The sequence below is a fragment of the Hippoglossus stenolepis genome, chromosome 3, assembly GCF_022539355.2.
Source record: "Hippoglossus stenolepis isolate QCI-W04-F060 chromosome 3, HSTE1.2, whole genome shotgun sequence".
NCBI classification, from domain to species: Eukaryota; Metazoa; Chordata; class Actinopteri; order Pleuronectiformes; family Pleuronectidae; genus Hippoglossus; species Hippoglossus stenolepis.
The window spans coordinates 24,784,856-24,805,893 of record NC_061485.1 but is presented as its reverse complement, the minus strand read 5'-3'; the positions used below and the strand labels follow the sequence as shown (position 1 = coordinate 24,805,893).

Below are 21,038 nucleotides of genomic sequence, written 5' to 3'. Positions count from 1 at the left end.
GAGTATTTGTGTAAACAAATTTCCCCCCTGATCCACACATAATAATCCACACGTGAGCTAAGGTTGTTTGTTGAAATGCTTACAGAACATTGTATGAAATATAAATGTAAAACTATAACACACAAAAACTGCCCCTTAAGGTTTCATCCACCAGGAGGTTTGTTTGGTTGGTTGGTTGGTTTGGTTGGTTGGTTTGATTTGGTTGGTTTGATTGGTTGCCTGGTTGGTTGGTTGGCCAGTTGGTTGGTTGGTTGGTTGGTAGTAATAGTAAATATGAATGCATACAAACAAAAACAATGTACCAGGGATATGTTATTATCAATATATGGCATAATTATGTTATTATTACCAGGAATTTCCCTCAAACCTTTGAAGGTAGCTAGGTTATTTGTTGTTAATGTGGAAGCAGAGTCCCAGAGATGTTGTAATTCAACTTAAAATAACACAAAAATATTGAATGTATCACATGTCCAAAAAGAACCAACTTCAGCACTAGGGATATATATATATATATATATATATATATATATATAATACACATACACAGTGTGAAGCTGATAAGATGAATAGTTTGTGAGATATGTGTTCCACAGACAGATTGTGGAATAAGTAGTAGATAGACATTGGCCATTGCCACTTTTCTCGGGCATTTTCCTTTTTTTAGGACATTTTCACAACTCATGAATCTTGATGGGAAAAAAATCACACATATTTAGGGAACTGATAACGATGAGTGAGTGAAGCTTGATTGAATGTATGCGCTCTGCTTGAGAGCAATGCTAGTTCAGTTCAGGTCTCTGCTCAGCTGTACAGCAGGGAGAGCTCCTCCAGTGGCCAAACACGGCGCACGGAGGCAGCAGCAGCAGCAGGGGGAGATCCATCTGTCCCATCCCGAATCTGTGGAAGGTAGACGAGAGGAGAGGAGAGGAGGCGGGGACCCGGACCGGACTGACGCTCAGTGCCGACCAGGCAGCAGCAGCTTCCCTCGCTTGACTTTCCATCTGAGCCCTGCAGAAGCAACTCTCCATTCATTGTAACAAAAAGCAGCTCTGGTGCTGTGGGGGACAGAGGCGGATTTATGTGAACACCGGCGGAGACGCTCTGCGGACAGACAATAAAAGTGGGAACAATCAGATCACAACAGAAGACAACAAAAGGTGAGAACCGTTTCATTAGATTCCTAAGTGCCTTTTTATTTCTAAAAGTAAAACAAACAATAACAATAATATAATGGTGCGATCACCTGTAAACAGCCTCTCCAGTTTGTTTTGTTATCATGCATTAACAATAACGTGCGCTTTTTGCTCTCATTCGCTATTTTAGAGCGCATTTGGGTTCATTTGGAGCTATAAATGCGCTATTTTACGCACAATCCCCGCATAGAAACATCATGAGTAACATCATCACATCAGTTAGAAAGTGCATGCATGTGTTTAAGTATCAATTAATCCCAGCCAACCCTAAACTCAACATGGAGCCACACAGTATTTTATTTAAGCTGAGTGAATGTCAGCTGGTTTTTGAGCTGTTGACATGTCAACATGAGTGGGGGACCCTGCTTGTCAGAAAGGTGTAGTGGAGTTGCTCAGGACAGATTTAACACAGTAACCTGGAGTGTGGTCTCTTCAGTGATACCTATAATGCACCTTCAAGAGCATGTATTGTAGTGTACTTTATTTGTTAAAGTTAAAAACACACACACACTCTTCATTCTCTCTGGGTCTGTGGTCAGCTGGTGTGCTGTCCTCTGTGTGAATATCCTGTTTCCTGGACCAGACATACAATGGGCAGGCAGGCATGTGATATCCTGTGTGGGTCTTGTGTCACCTCACACCATGAAAAAACCCACAACAACAGGGGAAGGACTACATTTGAACAGATCTCCTAAATGTCAGGCATATTTAAAAAGTCCTGTGATCTTCAGTGTCACTCATTTGTTGTCACACAGCAGGTCTGACATGAGGAAACCCAGTGACAGGACGTGAGTGATAACAAAGGCACAGAGTGACTACACTGAATTTGTGCCTCACGAGAGAAACATGTGCTGCCTCTTTCTCTCTCTGTGACACACACACACACACGCGCACACACACAAAGTGCAAAGGCAGCGCCGCTTTGTGTTGACTTTAGTCCAGGATGTTCAGCTGCTTTTTAATGGGGTCAGCGCTTCTGATTCAATAAAGCTATTAACCGTCACAGAATTTTCTAACGCCGCTGTTCGGCACAAATAGGAGTATATTTGCCAATCAGGGGCCATTAACAGACCTTATCTGTGTCTTTGCAAGTGTAAACAAGATTTAAACAGCACATCCAGTCCACCTGGGGAGTGGGACCTCATGTGATGGTGCGTTCCCACCACACTCATCCGAGGCCCTGTTTTGTGTAAAAAGTGGTTCATCAGCATTTTTCTTTCTTTTTCCCACACGTCTTCATTATAACGCTCTGTGCACAGATTTGAATGACAGCCTTTGCGGTTAGGTTACGTGATACTGTTGTCATGCAGGCTCGTATAATTCAACACTTCTGCTAGAAAACAAGTTCCTGCCTGACTGGTTCTGACAACAGATTATCCCCACGCTGAAAGATCCCAGTCAGAGTCATGGCACGTGACAGGTGGGAATGTAAATGGGAATGTTTGCAAGTTAAATCCAGGCATTGTGCTGCCTTTATTTCCAGGTGACAGCATGAGTTAAATACAGTATGCCTAATATGAAGAAAACAAACTGTCAACGTCTGGTTGGTGTTTCATGGGTGGAAAGACGTCAGTCTGTCTAGAATTTGCATGAGTAAAGCACAATAACACTGCATCCTATAATACTGTTTATTTTTAAAGACTTACTTCAGGGCATAATAGGACAGAGAAGAACTCAGGAGTGAGGTGGATTGTCCCTTCAAAGACTCCTAACCTATTGTTAGCTATAAAATAGCTTAGCATTTTGGCTAAATATAGCATTCAGGAAATCTAGCATTTTAGCTACAAAATTTGCTTACCATAGACTGCACAGATGGACAATGACTGCCCCCAAAAAGTGAAGAGTCTTGATCATCGCCTGGTGGCTGGCTGCAGTATAGCTCATAAACCTCAACTCATACATGTTAGTGGATGGGACATGGACCAACCTAAAAAGTCAAAGTTCACGTTTATTATATTTTTTCAAGATGGTTTCTGTTCTTTTAGGTAGATCTTATCATGTCCAAGTGCTCACTTTTCTGGTAAGTTTGGCTTCAATTAATTGTCTAATGATATTAAAAGGGGGTGAAATGTCCTGATTGACATTTGAGACTGACTCGCAATTGGTCGAGCCTGTGTATCGGTGGGATAGTGACAGGAAGTGGACACACATCGAACATCCTTATAAACAGTTTATGTTGCTAACCAATTCAGGACTGTGCGTTTCATGGCAATGCCTAAAGCATTGCTAACATTAGCCACCACAAGCTAGTGACATACCAGACTGTAAGGCCTTAACAGCAAAAGCTCTGAGTATATGAAACTGATACACAACACATAACATTTTCATAGTCTCACTTTACTCAGCGAAGTCAAAATATGTCACATTACTTAATGGACATGTGATTGGGCAAAGCAAAAAAAGCAGCGGGGCAGTGTGCTTAGCTGATGTCACATTTAGAAAAACATGGATGTTGTGGATTAGCACTTTAATATAGCTATGGTAAACAGGTTTGCTGCTGGAGGCCTAATTCAGGGACAGACACTGGAGTGTTTTCTAGTAAATGTGTTTGTGGGTCAACAGTAATCTATAGGCTTTACAGTGCAAATCAATTTAGATCCCAAAGGGAGAGGGGACATCAGCGTAGAGAGGCGTTAGTGAGAATGATTTAGTCCATTAAAAAAATGTTCTTCCCCAAATCAGTCCTGCCACGTTTGCTGTAAATGCCCTCAATGCTGCTCGAGCCTGTAACATAATCACTGAAAACATGGCTCACTCTGAAAGTTGTGTCAACAGGAATCTGTGCCTCGGCTGTGGACCAGCTCAGCAGGCACTACATCTCTTTTCCTTGTTTCATGTCTGCTTTGTCCCGTCAGACAGGACATCCTGAGTAAAACAAAGAGTCTAGACCTTAGTTTCACATTGAAACCGCAAGAAATTGTGAAACATCCCACATTTACGGTTCCTGCTTACAGGAAATATTGCGCGCAAAGAGGTTGCGGGCGACAAAAAATATATATATATTTTTGATTTCTGAGGGATTTGGGTCCTTTAATGTGGTAATGTAAAATTTTCGCTGTTTATTTCCCTTCAGAATAAAGCAGAAAACACTGACAGCAGCCCTGGAGAGTGCCTCTCGGCTGTTTTGGAATTCCTCTGGGAGCCAGTTTGTCATTTAAATGAATGCGACTGCATTAAAACAAGCCCCAATCTGTTTAAGGACAGGCACTGGCCAGGTTGTGGACAAATCCCCCTCAAAGTGCAGCGCTTAAGCTCACGTCCTTATGAATTATTTAAAGAATGGACACTAGGATAGATTTATAGGTTACCCATGTATTTCCGTGGCTATTGACTTCACTGCACTTCAGAGTGAAAGCCCCCTGTCTCTGGGGGATGTTAGTGGGAAATGAATCACCATTCCAAAGGTGCACGGTTTGCACGAGTACAACAACCAACAGAAATTAGGGGAAACAGTCGGTCGGTGATACATCATTATTTCCCCCCCATGAAGACCACTGTTTTAATGAGAAATCTGGACAGAAAGCAACTGTTTTAACTATGTTTCACTCTCTAGTGGCAGTAGAGTCGGTGAAGTGAGAAAATTAACCTGCAACTATTTTGATAATTAATTGATCATTTAATACAAATTTCCAGCACAAAAGGTTTGATAGTTGCAAATTCTAAGATGTTACATTTCCTGCCCAACATTTAAATAGATTGAATTCACTGGTTTTTTTTACAATTAGTTTTCAAACCTTGTTTTATAGACAAAGAAATCGAGTCATCAATTAAGAAGATAATTGGCAGATGAAGCGCTAATCATCATTCAATACATTTTAAGTTGCCCCACAGTAAAATTATGTTAGTAAGTGAGAATATTTTATTTTCCTCATAGATATCTCTGTCTATTTTTGCAAGCATTAGCAAAAACAGCCTTATGAAAGACTTTAAGGACGGAAATGGTTCCTGTTTGGTCCTTGTTTACATCACATTGCATCTCAATCGTTGCTATGATGCCTTTTGCTTTGTGTATATTCTGTAAAGCACCTGTTATGGGTTTTCACGTGCCACAGTCACAACACACTGTGTAGTGCTGCTTTCAGACATGCACTAAAGTCAGGGCATTTTACCGAGTGGCTGTATGTGAGAATGCAAATGTCTGAGTCACTTGCTCCCATAATTTTCCAGAACCTTTCCTCCCAGCCCCCAAGTAAAATGTGCAGAAACATTTAGAAATTGTGAGCCCATACATGTCTTTGTTCACCTAGCTCTAAGTATTCCTCACACACTCAAAATCTTGTAGGCCTACACTGCTGCACAGGTGGGCAGGTGAGATGTAGCCAGGAGGGTCTTCCTCCTTATGGCAATGGAGGGGGCCTTAAACCCAACGGATTCGTGCAGCGTTACATTCCAAAGAGGAATATTCCTCCTCTCTGTCTGTGTTTACCTCCTCCTCCTCCTCCTCCTCATGCGTCTCTCAGACTGGGATGTAATTGCTGTTAGGCTGAGAAAAATGAAAATAACAACAAAGAAAAGGCTTCTACCACCTTCCTCTCCGTCTGTGCTGCTGTTGGCTTGCCTGGGAGGTTTTTGAAGAGAATGAGTGGTGGGTGGCGGTGGGTATGGGGTAGTCCTCCCCGTAATTATGCTGCTTGTGTGACTCTCTCCATCCATCCATCCATCCATCCATCCATGCCTCTTTTGTGATCACTCTCCATTTCTTCCCATTTTCCTCTTAAATACACAATGCAGAGATCACATGAACTCTCTTTCACCTAAATGCATACAACCACACACACACACACACACACACACACACACACACACACACACACACACACACACACACACACACACACACACACACAGCTCTGAGGTGAGGATGTTGAGAGGATGTTTGAAAGCCTGAACGATAATGACCAGAATGAGACTCCAATCACCATGAGTGTGTATGAGGTAGAGGAGGGGGGAGGTGGACGGAGAGGACCTGAGCTGCTATTATTATCCTCTCAGGCGCAAACAGAGGTACATGGTGTCGAGTTTAGAAAAAAAAACACACACACACACACACACAAACAAAAACAACCAATGCTCCTACAGCAGATGTACCCCAAGCCTTGGATCTACAGTGATCAATACTGCTCAATGCTTAAAAAACCCCATGTGAGTGTTTCACATGTTCAGTGCCAGAAGGGGTGGGGGCACGGCAAAGAGACACACAGGAGACTTGAATATGGGAAAAGACTGAATATGTGATGCTTTGGATTTCACCAGCCCCCCACAAAGTAATTTCCTGTTGAGCGGTTGTGCTAGATTTTTCCTTTTTTTTTTCAAACCTTTCCTCGTGCATTCATTTATTTTGGGTTCTATTGTCTGTTAAATTTGTAGTTTTGGAGCCATGGTGGTGCAGCGTGCTAGACAATGGAGATGGAGGATGTATAGGTGCTGCACCCATTAGAGCTTAGCATTCATCATTAATGGAGTGTTATGTGAGACTCCTCTTTTACAGGGTTAATACTGGCAACCAATACCCCCCACCTCTCTTACACATACACACAGACACACACATACACACCAAATCCCAGGCACCACTCACCCTCCAACTCACATCCCCTGCAGTTTAGAAAGAAAGAAATCATCCAGCTGCAGTCACCTTCACCGCTGCAGCTCGGCATGAGGAGGATGAAGGGGAGGGGGAGGAGGGGAGAGGCGAGGGAAGTCATCACCTGCGCCATAGACCAAAACCGAGCACCCTGCTGGTCCACTCAGACAGGCCAGGCTGAGCTCTGTGACAGGGACAGAGGGCAGCGGTGAGAGACGTGTTAGCAGTAAATACGGAGAAGATGTAGGTGCGTGGTGATTAAGTGACGAGGAAACCATGTTGATATAAACCCAGTAACTCAATAGTAGCTGCCTTTGATTTAAGGCCTTTTCAAAGGTCCATTGTGTTGCTAAGAGGCTCAGCTACTTCCTTTTCAAACATGTGTGTTGTCCCATCTGAGCATGTGTACATCTTTTCCACTACTATACTCTACTGCAGCAGCACATCTCATATAGCTAGATTTGCTCATATTTACAAAAGCATGCAACAATGTGTTGTGTTGTCTATCAGCAACATTAGCTTCTTCAGTTATAGTCTGTGGGCAGAAGTGAGTGATGTCAGGACAGTGTTTGGTGAGCCTGTGGCCTGGTAGAAAGTTGATCCTCTGTTAGTGTGCAGAGCACAGTTGTAACAGGTGTCAAGCACAGTGGGAGGAAAGATGATAGTGTATCCCCAGGGGAGGGCAGTGGTTGTTAGACTGGGGGAAATGAAAGGTGGTGTAAGCATGTGTGCTAATACATTTATGTACAGCGTACATCTGTCTGACAGTAGGGCTGAAAGGATAAGTTCATTATTGGTTTAACAAAGATTGACATTTGACTAATCAATGAAGTCAGTTCTCAGGCAAATTGCCAAACTTATATTTTATAAGTTTACTGCTTTTTTTCTGTTTGAATGAATTGTTCCTTGAATATATCTGGTTTTTGGACTGCTGGAGAGACAAAACTAATAATTTTTAGAACTGGGCCTTGGAAAATTAAGGTTTTTTTAAATGTCCTAACTTTTAAGGACTAAATGACTGGTAGATTAATTAAAGAGAGTCATCAATAAATTTGTTCATATTGAGAATATATGTAGATTATCACATTGTCACATAAAAATCAAAATTTAGAGGAATTTTACATGTTGCTGAAAAGTAGCCTAATAATTATTTCAGTTGTTATGTAAATCTCTATTGAACTCGGTTAAGCCTCATCGCTGCACTGTGTTCGACATAATGTGCCACATCTGTTGATAAGCATGGAACCCTGTTAATTTATTTAGCTCTCCAGATGACTGATGATCTGTGTCCATGGAAAAAAATGAAATTACAGGCATTCCCTGGTAATACTAAAAACACCCATACAGCTTTTACAGTACATGGGATACTGATCTGAAGAGAAAGCTGTCTATTGCAAGGCTGCCACTATAAAAATAGGAGAATCAGTAATTGCGTGGCAGAAAAGGAAATGTTTCACTCTCAGTAAATAACAGTAGTTTCAGTTTTCTAGCTGGGGCTACTTCTCTGTACAATGTACACTCTTGAAATCTGAACTGCAGAGGTAAAGAGAAAACACTAAAAAAGCAGAAGTGAGCTCATGTCATAAAGTTAGACTTCTTTACTTTATATTACATTTTTATCTTAAACTGTAAACACAATATGTCAGTCAGTAATACGGCATGTTAATAGTAATATGACACGAATATAAACATGTTAGCAATTATTTGCCCGAACATTCAGGAGACATTGGAAGACATGTTTCTAAGTCCAACATTCACATTTCTTTTACCTCTGCTCTGGTCTCCTCAGACTCCTGTTATAATCGTTTTGCTTGGAGTGTCCACTTTTTAAACTCCCAGACGGTCTCTGCCACCTGCCGTCCAGGTGGTATAGTGTGTTTCAGGGATTTTGTTTTGCTTTTTGCTGGATTTTCTGGCAAATTGAAATGATCAGATCAACTAATCAGAGCTGCGGGAAAAAAAACTAATCAGTAAAGTTGTGTGCCTAAAAACAAAAGCAATTAGCTGAAAAATTCTATAATGATACGTTACGTCAGATGAAAATTCTCTTTTGGTCATCATTGCAATCCATGCATTTCATTCATCATATATTAACTTGGCCTATTGGCATTTTGACGTTTTGGTATATCTGATCTGGGTGTAACTTTTACATGGTGCCTCTTTTGCCGTCCCTTCAAATATTTGGCTTCCGCCACTGAGTTTTTTTTCTCTCCACAGTAACTCTGAGGATATTTGCTCGGTTAAAAAATGTATTTGTCCGTGTGATGGGGTAATGAGACATGTTTTCCTTCTGCAGTGTAGCAGCTGTTTCAGAATATCCGATGAGTTAAAATTATTGAATAAGACATAGCAGCAAACCTGGAACAGATGCCCAGCTCTGAGGCTCTTTGCTCCACAGGCTCCACCTTCTTATAAGTCCCCATTTGACTCTGAGTGAAGGCCTCCTCTCTTCAAATCAAAGCACCTCTTGAAATCGCTCTGACAGAGCTGGAACCTTTAAGAGCTTTTAGCCCATTGAGAGCTTTTGTATTTATACATCAGGATGAAAAAAGACATATTTTCGATTTGATACTGAAAGACAGCAGCAGTATTCCTTTACGACCACTGGCTTTGTGACGCCTGTTTGAGCCACACAGGTTCTGCTTTCTGTCTGCACACTGGATGTTAGCATGCAGAGAGCGGTTTTCTGCATTCGGTATGTCTGAATCAGTTGTGTTCTACCAGGCACGTGTTGTCTGGCCAAATAAAGCCATGTAACTGATCTGATTATCTAGTTAGTTATGTGGATCTAGAGTGATAAACCAAACTGTACATCATTTTAATGCAGATATCAGCCGCCAGAAATCAGCCTTTTGTTGCCACAAATGGATTTAGACTCGTAAATAAATGTTCATAAGAGTTAATGGCACCACATGCTGCACAATTTCAGATTAAACTCGGAGCTTGGAGTAGAACCGTTGCTCTTTCATGTTGAAAGCGGACTGTTGAGGATTATTATACTGTACATTATAGGGGTCCGATTTCTCCAGATCTAAAACCAGATAACAATCGTCACTGGGCAACATGTCAGATATGAAGTGAAGATCCACTAATAGGATGTTAAAAAATGTTGGTGAAGCAAACAGATAGTATTCGGTTATTATCCATGGTAACAGTTTTGCTAGAATTGGTCTTTTTTTAGCTAAAGGTTGAGGTTTCGGATGCACGGCTCTTTAACTACGATATTAAAAAGCTTATTATGAACTATGACCTTTTCCTGCTTCTCCACATGCTTCCCCTTGAGCATTTTTCACAATTACGGATGGAAACTGAACACGTAATTGTCTTAACTCATTTATATGTTTCCTACATGGCCAATAATTCTTGTATGTTCACAGAGCAAGGCCTGGTGTAATTCCCAGCGTAGCTCTGAGCTGATGAAGACAGCTTTGTGCACATCCACAGTGTGAACTATAAGTTAACTGGTTGTTTGTTGCCTGACAGATCATTAATAAAAGTCATAGAATATAATCATGTGGATGCTTTTTAACATGTCAGAAACCCTTTTCATATCTATTTGTTCTTCCTGAAAATATGTAAATTAAATGTTTATATCATATTTATATGAATTATACAATTTTTTACACATCTCAAAAGCCAAACCATGTTAAATTACTCTGTATTTTTTCTTCCGTGCAATAATTGAACCCCTTCCATCGCCTTGAGGCTCATAACAGCCCCTCACTTGTAGTGTGCACCCCCCCCACTCCCCCTCATCTTTGTTGCTCTCTCTTTGTTTCATTTCGACGCCTGTGGAGATGTCCACAGTGGCCATTCATGTTTTCCATAGCTTGACTATGATATTGAAAACTAATAACACAGGCGCTTTATGCTTCTTCTGAGAAATGTCTGGGCAAATCTAGAGACCCTCAATCCCTCAGGGCAAGATTTTATAGCGGCAGCCAGTGCGGGGCTGCTGACTGACACCGCAGCCTCTGCCTCCCACACGCTTACCCCGGTCTGACCTCCTCCTCTTCGTAGCATCTGGGTTATACACACACATGGTTTGTCACAGCCTGTGGCCTCCAGGGTGGCCCTGAGCGCCGTCCCATGCAGCAAGAGGAGCTGGCCCCAAATCCCCAGACACAGCCTGACAAGCCGATAGGTGGATGGTGGCAGCATGAAGCCCTGAGCCCTCTTTCCCTGCCTTCTTTTTCTTTCTGTTTTTTTCCATACCCCCTGCCTGGCCACACAAAGCTGGGCTTGACTGCGCCACCTAAACTCACACAAAAAGCTTTTCTGTCTCTCCATTCATTTGCCAAATGGAGCTTTATCACATGGTGTTAATTGGCTGTAATTAAAATGTCTTGTGGTTGCTTAAACAGAGGCAGTGACAATTTCAGTCATGAAGGATAATGGCCGCCTCTCACTTACTGGGATGATTGTGAAATCTGAAGGCCTGAGGGCAGACGTACAGTTTATTTCATTGCAGTTCTTCTTGTTGTAATTTACGGATGGAACATAAAGAAAAGCAAGCTGTATGTTAAGTGGAGAAGAAACAACTCAAAGATAAAGAAAGAACAAATTAATTGATTATATGATTTTCATTTCACTCATATTGTGTGTGAGATATGAAGATGCAAAGCCCATTAAAAAGTGGGGCATACTCTATGCATGACCAGAGATGTCCCTCTTTCATGTTTTATGAACGTGATCTCTTCATGTATGATGCATGACGACAAATTGCCCTCATATCAAGTGTCATGATTTCTGACAGCTGTGTCCACCTGCTCCATTTCTAACCGAGACTGACGGTCATGAAGCTACATGAGCGTGTGGGCAGGGTCCTGTGAGGCCAGGACATTATAAGTTAACCATTCAGCATGTGTGAGTGGGCCGGGCATACTGCATACTGCATACTGCATGTGTCAGCTGCAGACTCAGTATGTGGCATAGCTCGTCATCTGCAGGCCCATGTGGAGGACAGCTGTTTGCCTGCTCCGCTCCGGGTCCGTCACATCCACAAGGAGGCCTTCCCCTTTTAGACAATTAATCTACCACTTACTGTACACGGTAATTGCTATCCCGTGTTGAAATGAGCCGGGGGACGGGGAGCCTTGACGAGCTTGGCAGCGCGGCTGCCCCCATCATGCCCTGCCGTGTATTCTCAACAGATTCAAGCCTATTAATACTGAACTTCTGGGACTGAGCCGAGCAGGGGGCTAAATTGCAACAGCCTGTCTGTCTGGATTCTTATTAAACTTTCGATCTAGCCATCACCAATGAGATGAGGCCCTTATCTTAGGAGAAAGGGCATGACATTGGCATAAAGGTAATAGGAAAGCCCTCCAGACAGCATAATTTACCACACAATTTCCAGGACTAAATGTATTTCCTCTCTTTATTCCTCAGGGCTTTGGTGCCATGCAATTTCCCCATCTGCTGGTCTCAAAGGGGCATTGCAGCATGAAGAGTAAATATGTCAGCCTCTGCTGTCGCACTTCCACTACAATCGATTGTTCTCGGCTTGAGGGACAAAGTGTAACGACAGCTTGAAAAGAGTGAGCCTTAAAGTGAACAGAGTCTTGTGTGCAGCACATGACATGTGTAGAGAAATGGACACCAGAGTGACATCAGAGAGGGTGACGGTGTGAGGTCATGGTGTGTGCGTCTGTGGTGCCAGGCTGGAGATAGGGAGAGGCGGGGACTGTTAGACAACAGTTATGCTGACGTTGTTAGGTTAACCAGGCAAGAGGAAGTTGCTGGTGAAAAGATGTTATCTCAGAGGGAAAATAGAATGATATTTTACCCTTTGAAATAGAAAAAAACATCTGTTTGGCTCAAGAGTTGACTGCATGTGATTCTGACCCTGTCATATTGACCTCATTGTGAGGTTATTGAGTTGATTATTTAGTAAGAGTTTGTAGCTGCTATAATCAATATTTTTTAAGTATCAACAGATCACATTACCTAATGCAAATGGACGTTTCACTTCAGTCTGCAGTTCCTTGCAGCTATATAGAGCATTTTAGCACCTTTCAGCTCAATGTTTTGGTTTTAACAACCATGTGTTTTGTTTCACTCTCATCATCTCAGCATCATTTCCAGTTACGCCAGCAAGGGGCTTTTTAAGAAGAAGCACTAATAAACCCTCTGTCGTACATTCCCAACACCAGAGCCTAAGTTAGAGACTCTAGCTAGTGAACACGATGGAGCGTTTAGCTGCTAAAGAGCCAGATGTTTCCAATGAGAGCTGGTAGAAACCATATGAAGACTAAAATACATGTTCATTTGGGAAGCTAACCTAGTGAATGGAAACACTCCAAATGAATGCTACTGTTGCTGCCATACACTGTAGATAAAGATGGACGACAGGACTGCTCCTCAAAAGTGAAGCCAAAGTGTCTCTATCGCTACCTGGTGGCTGACTGAAGTATGGATCACAAATCCTGCCAATTTTATCACACTGATGTATGTTCAAGTGTTAATACCTCCCGTAAGTTTTTTTAATTAGTTATTTTAAAACTCAGGCTGACTCAGGATTGGTCAAGTTTCGCGACTGCACAGACTCTGGCTCCAGAGTTCAATTCTGGGATTTTTTTGCTTCCTTTCTGGATAGAGGCAGGAAGTGGAGACACATCATCCATATTTATATACAGTCTATGGTTGCTTCACGTCTGCTGGATGTGTAAATAATATACTGTTTGCTCACATTAGGTGTATAAACATCATAAAGTGATAATATGTCAGATGTCGTGTTTACAGCTTGTTCCACTGTCTCCAAATGGCCAAAATAATCTCTGTATGCATGTTAGTGCTATACATATATTATCCATATTATTAATGAAAGCTACTACTGAGATATATGTTCGGATTAGATCAGGCTGCTTATTGTATATCGCTCCGATTGTACAACTCGCAGACAGTTAATTCCCACTTTCCCCTGGGACGCCCCCTAGACTCCCACAGATTGATTCTCACTGAGGTCGTTGCCTCTTCCTACATGTTCACCTCAGCGAACCCCCAGCGTAGGGTGTGGAAATCAACTGGGATTATTAGTTGCCTGCAGGCGTTCCACATGTGTTTGTGTGTGTGTGTGTTTGTGAGTTTTCACAAATGTGTATGTGTGTGGCTCCCAGTAGACACAATGCCTGCATGCTTTTACATTGAAAAATAACCACTGCTGACTGGTGCTCCATAGTAAGTAGTGGTTATGATCTGGTAGGCTACTGAATATTAAATTAGAGCACAATTTATTGTTAATTCATGTTTTAGTTTTACAATATTTTAAGAAAGATGGCAACTTGTTTTCTGAAGTAAGTGGAAAGTTAACGTCTTTGTACCTCTGAAATATGTGCCACGCATGCCTCAGTAGCCCTGTACCCTGTGTACTATAACAATACGTGGACCAGAACACGCTGCTCTCCTTTATACACGTGGCGATCATGTGTGTGTGAACAGCGGCTTGTGTCCACCATATGCTTGGCTGTCCTGCCCGCTGTCATTCCAGACAGCCGTGCATGGCCTCACATGCCTGTCCATATTTATCATGGTAAGCTGGTCACGGTGCATCTATAAACCTCCAAATGGGTCTCAGATGATGAATCCTGCCCTCCAGAAATAGAACCTTCTGGTTCATGCATTGGTGGATTACAACGTCCGTAGTATGTAATCCTGTTAGGACCCATGGAAATGAGAGGAGAGCAATTGAATTTTCTCCCTCGTGTCATTATTGTATTATTTTTATGTTGATCTAAATTTCATCCCAACCACCTCAGTATGTGTCAAGTAGCTGTGATTGTCTAAAGAGCATATTAGAAAATTGACAGCTGACCACAAAGAGCCTGCTATTTATTTCCCACTGTCATCTTTTCTTGCCAAGAATAGAACTCTTTTTGAAATCATTATGGTTTTTCCAATTTTCAAAACATAGCGTCTTGAAATAAGGATATATGTATTCTGTTAACAACAATAAACCAACCCCACCCCACCCACAGTCCAGGGTCTTACAAATACAACAATAGTAATAACAAAGAAGAGAGTTACAGACATTAACATACAAGTATGCATATATACATATATACATGCAGCTAAAATAAAATAAAAAATATCTAAGTATTATTTAGGGGAAATTATAATAATAGTTATGATCCATAAGTTAATAAGCTCTACAGTCAGAGTAATGCAGTCCTACCCAAGCATCACAATATGAGCATTATCAGTTTCAGTCAACCAATTTATATGTGTAACAGCAACAGATTAATTCCTATTTAATTAATTTAACAAATTTCTAGTACAATCCACTCACAGCAATTTCTGCACAGCACTTCCTGGATGAAATCTTTTGTTGGTAAGTGATAAATATGAATTTTAATTCAGCTGTTGGTAATATTAGTATATAAACTGGAAGCACAGGGAAACACTATAACCTGGCTCTGTCCAATCAATATCCCTGAATGCTCAACTCATACTGTAGTGTAAACAGTGTGGATCTTTTTGTGCCAGAATGAAGACGTACATTAACACAAGCCCCTGAGAATTGCACATAATCCCATTTTCTATAAAAGCCCATTGTCACAGCTGCCTGCCGCTGCTCATGCTTAGTATAGCCAGTTCACTGCCTGTATACATGCAGTAAATGACATGATTATAGCCAACATGTGTGTTTCAGACACATTCATGCAACTGCACACGTTGACTGACACATGCCTGACTGATAATAAGGCCAATTTCTTTTGATTATTTGTTTTTGTAGCCCAGGTTGACTGGATGGATGGATGGATGGATGGATGGATGGATGGATGGATGGATGGATGGATGGATGGGTGGAGAGACAGACAGACAGACAGACATCCACACAGATAGATAAAAACATAGAGGTGCAACATTCTATGCCCTTAAACTTTGACTAGAGTGAGGAACAACTACCAAAAAACCTTTTAACAGGGATAAAAAAGGAAGTGCAATCGATATCGCATGTAACACAGCACATAAACAAAATAACATTCATGAGAAAAGCTGAGCTGCCTCACTGGCCTCAACAGTAGATGAGGCAGAAAACAGCATTGCTCATTTACTCTATATGCTTTGTTTTTTAATTTTATTATTATTATTCCTGTAGATGTGGAGGTCATAGTGTTCCTGCTCTGCTCTGAGACAATTATGTTGATCATGTTCAATGAAACAGCTCCGTGTTGACAGAGGACACTTGAGCATTCTGGGAGACCAGGGTCACATAAACAAACAGCGTGATATTGTTTCCAGCTGAACTGCAACACATCGCTGCTGAGAGCTGCTCAACTCATCTGTTCTTCTGCTTTTCTTTTTTTCTCCTTTGTTTATCTGAGTCAGGTGTACGGCCTGTGTGTGCAGCTGTACGAGGGAAGACGTCTGGCCGTGAGACACAGGCACACTTAAGTCCACATATTTAATTTTTACATCAAAAACTTTCTTCAGAGGTTTTCCCACGCAGTTTCACTTTTAGTTTTGCAGACAAACACAACCAATTATCTTTAGTGTTCCTGTATAATATAGAGGGTGGAGATGTCTGGCCTCCTCAGGAAATTGCTCCCACATCCCAGACAAAGTGTCACACCATTCCCACACCCCTTTTTTCCGACAATGGAATTACAATACTTGCTGAAATAATAATAAAAATGATAAAAGATGAACTCATTCGCCTTAGCGTAGCAAAATTATATTACAATGGAGGAAAAGAAACCTGCCAAACAAAACATTTTCACCACTGTGAGTCACAGAGCTGTGTATTTCTGACTTTAGAGGTTGAGTGGCCAGCCGGAGCTTGTTTCTGTGTTTGTATACAAGAGTGTTTATGTGGAGGGGAGTTGGAGCCTCTGCAGCAGGGGCCTCGTGGTTCTGTCCTGCCCTCCCCTCGTGCACACTATGAGGCAGTGTTTTGGACCCAGGCCCAGGACCGAGCCTGAGGCATGCCGCTCTGCTCCAGCCTCTCCACAGCGCCGACTCTCACTGACATTACATCAGCTGGGTAGACATAGTAGACGTTTGTGCATGTGTAGATGCTGCTTTCAGCTTGTTGCTCTGAAGCAAAACAAAGTGGTCTGCAGATCATCTCGTCTCCTGGCTCTGAATCTGTGAGGTGTCATCAGTAGCAGTAGAAAAGAGCCCTCAGCCATGGCCGTGCGCATCATACGTGGAATGGAGGACCTGGTGGCATCGGGCAGCCAGCTCGTCTGGGGCCTGGCACATCAGACCTTGAGGAGGTGGTACAACCGTGGGGTGATGCCATGCAGACGCTTCCTAGAAGCCTGGTTCAGGATTGGGAAATGCTACCAGGTATGGCAGCTCTTTTAGCAGCGGAAGCATAAATGCTTTAATTAAAAAGGAGTTTTATTGATCGCTTTCTCGACAGCAAGTGTGATTAATTCCTGGATGGCAGATGGATTTCTTTGGTTGAATTGTTGTGTGTGTGGCTTATATTAACTATAATCTCACAGGAACTTTGCGCCGTGTGAGGTGAGTGGGTATTTTCTCTCACTTGGCTCATTTGCTTATGCTCGTGTTTATTTGTGCGACTGTGAGGAGGCTCAAGCTGCCTCTTAGTGAGTCACAAAGCCTGTTTTTTAACAAGGGTCTCTCTCCCTGCACATGTGGCAGCCATTAGAAAGCAGCATGACCGGCTGTTTGATCTCACTGTCTGGTCGAGGAGGAGAACTTTCAGAGTTGGTCTTTGAAATGAATTGTTGCTGGAACACCTGTGTGCTGTCTGTTGGGTGAACGCATCCTCCAGATAAGGTATTTAGAGTCAGTCAGCATTTAGTACTTCATGTTCCAGGATGTTAGGGTTAACAGTTATTTGTAAAGATTCTCTGTTTCACTCAGATCACAGTCTTCTGAGTCACATCAGCCGACACAGTGGTCCCTCTGTGACACCTTTTCAAAGTGCATAAAAACACCTGGCACTCACGTGTTCTCTCTAACAGATTCCACAGAATAACAAGTATCAGAGCCTTTGAATTTTTAAGCAATATACCAGGATGCTGTTTCTTCCCCTCAGAGTATTCAAGCTTATTTATAACAAGTCGAGTGAAAACCCTGCCTCACATTTACACTTTAAGTACTTATTACACGGAAAATAGAACATTGTTGAATTCCCTCAATTCGTAAAACAAAAATGAATTAAGGTTTTTTTTGTAATTATCCCACATCAATTTGTGTAATATAAACTGTTACATTCAGTAGAACAAACTTTATTAATTTGTGTGCTACCAATTGATGCAATTTTTTAAGTTGGTCCAACAACTTATTTCAGTGTATGGTAAATTGTGTTATTATGTAATTGTATCTGATTCAATATGGTGTGGAAGCTAATTGTAACAATGTAGTTTATTTTTTTCTATATAAACTGATGATATGTTTTTGATAAAAGTCTTGATTTGAAAAGTAACGTGTGATAAAACGTTTACTTAAGAAGTATGATGAATTATGAATCGAATCTGTTAAGTCTGCTTCCACAAAGTATTGAAGCCAAAGTAATTTGTTACTTTCCACCACTGTGTGTTTGCTGTTCAGCCCATAGCTTGTGGTTTACCTCTGGTTGACGGGTGAAGTAGTTGTCGACCTGATCAAAGCGGCAGGGTGGGCCCGTCTCAGCATGAGAAGGTCAGTGGCTGAAGGTCATGTGAAGAGTGCGCCATTATGAGCTCTGTGCCCATAATGACAGGGCTGCAGGGGGGGGACGACCTCCCTGACACAGATGTGACCTCTCAGCGACATCACTCAGGTCTTCGCTGTGGACAGAGAGCAGTTTCTGTCAGGATAAAACTGTCTTTTAAATCTTCAGAATACTTTGTCACTTTTATATACTCATGAGGGGATGCTCTTTATATTTGTTTGTGAACATATTTGAAACTGATAATGTATTGACACAAGGAGAAAAGACAGAGATAAAGAATTTTTAGTCGGATGCAAAGATTTTAATGGTGAATATAAAAGTCATTGTCTGTCTGTGAGCTTGAAATCAGACTGTAAACTAAAGGCCTTTGTTCTTTTCTCCATGTTTTGACTTCAGTGGTTAACAACAATGCAGCATTGATTGATTGGCTCTTAGAAGGATTGTTCCCTGGACAAGCCACAACACTTGGGGTTATTAATCCATGATTAAACTCTGTGACATACTGAATGTAATTAGCCAAAATCATATTTCCTACAGAAGCAGTTCACTTGCAGGTGCGGTTTTCAATCTTTAGTTATCTTCTTCTTGCCTCTTCTAGACCACTAAGATATGGAGCTGTAAAAAGTTCCTGCTGTGCCACTCACATCATACTTGGATGTACAGTAGAAGGAGTGGGTATGGCGTTCAAATCCACGGTTTCAGAGCAAAAGTTAGCACGTTACCAAACTAGTGTGACTGCAAATAAAACCATTTGTTGAGGACTGAACTCACAGCCCACAGAGCCGTAAATCTCCCTGAGGTTCAGGGAGTTGGAAAAACAACACAGTGTAAAAGCAGCTTGTACAGTATAAAAGTGAAATGACGGCTCTGTTGTGGCGCCGAGGACAATGTGTCCTGAAGTTAAATGCCGTGCCGGAGAACGTCTTCTCCGCCTGCGGTCACGCTGGACGTCAACATGACCCTCACTTTTCCAGCACAGAGGCCAAACAGTTGGATACCACATGTTTTTCATTGAAGTCGCAGAGAATGTAAGGCGCCCGTGCAGGGACACATTCCTGAGCAGCAAAAAGCATCAAGTAAACACTAACACACACTCCTGCCAATGAGGTTCTGCATCATGTTTCTGCAATTTAACAGTAGTAAGATAATGTCGTTACTTCGGTCAAATGAACAACACAGCGATGGAATAAAGAAGATTTCTAATGGAATGAGAGCGCCCCTTTTTCTGACTTTGTGCTAAAATCCAAAGCAACAAAAATCATTTTAACACATTAAAGCCACTTTGTATGAGATCTTAATGTGATCGTCTAGTTATTCTTACAAAAAATATTTCTGTTTTTAGGAAACTAAAACAACAATCTGGCAAACTGTAATTGTCTGCATTGTTTTTTTGTTTTTTTGTTTGTTATTTGTCTTTTATTTTACAGTTTAACCATAAGCTTTACTATAAATAACCACAAATAAAAATAAAACAAAAATACAACCACATATATACAGAACTTGAAAATAATATAGAATAAATATAAAATAAAGTACAACGTAAACATAAACATAAACGCACATATTTTCCACATCATTTATTCTTTTAAATAAAAGTTAACATATCAACATATTTAAGTCAATATAAATTCGGACGTTGGTGACGGCTTCGTATCAACCGATATTTGTTTGTCTGCATTGTCTGCCACAGTGTCTTCTTGATTCCACCACTAGTGGGCAGCAAAATCAGGAATTATAATCATTTAATTGATAATTAATAAATGATTCTTTATTTAAAAGATTATTTAAACAGAGGGTGATCGGAATGTGTACAAGGAATCAATCATGTTTTATAGTAACTGAACATCGGCCTGAATGTTGGCTACAGCTTAACAGACTGAAATATGATTTGAATATTGTTCATCACCACACAATAGTATTCCTACCTTGTCCTGTGTGAAAGGCAGTTCTGCTGACTGCAACAGATTGACTCTTAAAGCTATTCATCTTAAACAATGGAATGGAAATTCAATTAAATTATGCAGCCGCACTTCATTGTCCTTCAGTTTGATTACTGTGCTGGAGAGGAAGACGAGGGCTGATGATGACATTTCAGGGATTTTCAACAGACCAGTGTTGATGCAGAGGAACGATATGGAAGAGTGAAAAAGACAAAGTGTGTGTGTATGGGACAAAAGAACCTGAGACTCTTTGTTTATGATTCATGCAGCACATGCTGTAAATCACAGCTTATTTATGACTCTTCTCCGCTTTGTCTAAAATACACTAAATAAGGATGATCAACTTTCAATGACTTTGATGTTTTGGGACATGGCTCCCACATGGACATTTGCCCGGTGGCTCTCTTTACCTATTCATTCAGCACAAAGTCAAACATGACACTGAGGTGAGTCATTCCAAAGATACAGCCATTTTATCCCGGGGGCTAAAACAGTGGAAGGACGGCTGTGCGTGTGGGGAGGCACAGGTAGAGGTGGAGGCTGTGTACTCTTACTTTTGCAGCAGTTGACGTCTCATGTGGTGTTTTTTCCTCTAGATGACCGAAGGACGTCTTTGCCAGGTTCACCTCCTTGACGGCAGGAATCTGGAGCTCCTGGTGCAGGTAGTTTGTCCGTTCCTGTCACGTGTTCCT

General features: G+C 41.5%; 1 protein-coding gene across 6 annotated transcripts in view; it reads left to right on the top strand.

The window, feature by feature from the left end:
- Nucleotides 1–855: 855 nt before the first annotated feature.
- frmd4ba (FERM domain containing 4Ba) overlaps nucleotides 856–21,038 on the top strand; it is a 45,064-nt gene continuing 24,881 nt past the window's right edge. For 3 of the 6 annotated variants that reach the window (XM_035151262.1, XM_035151259.1, XM_035151261.1), the window contains exons 1-2: nucleotides 16,728–17,067; nucleotides 20,943–21,008. In XM_035151262.1, the coding sequence (XP_035007153.1) occupies nucleotides 16,906–17,067; nucleotides 20,943–21,008 (228 nt within the window). In that variant the 5' untranslated portion in view covers nucleotides 16,728–16,905. Of the gene's footprint in view, nucleotides 1,158–16,727; nucleotides 17,068–20,942; nucleotides 21,009–21,038 lie in introns of those variants that run through there. The other 3 variants (XM_035151265.2, XM_035151263.1, XM_035151264.1) reach the window with 3 other exon arrangements.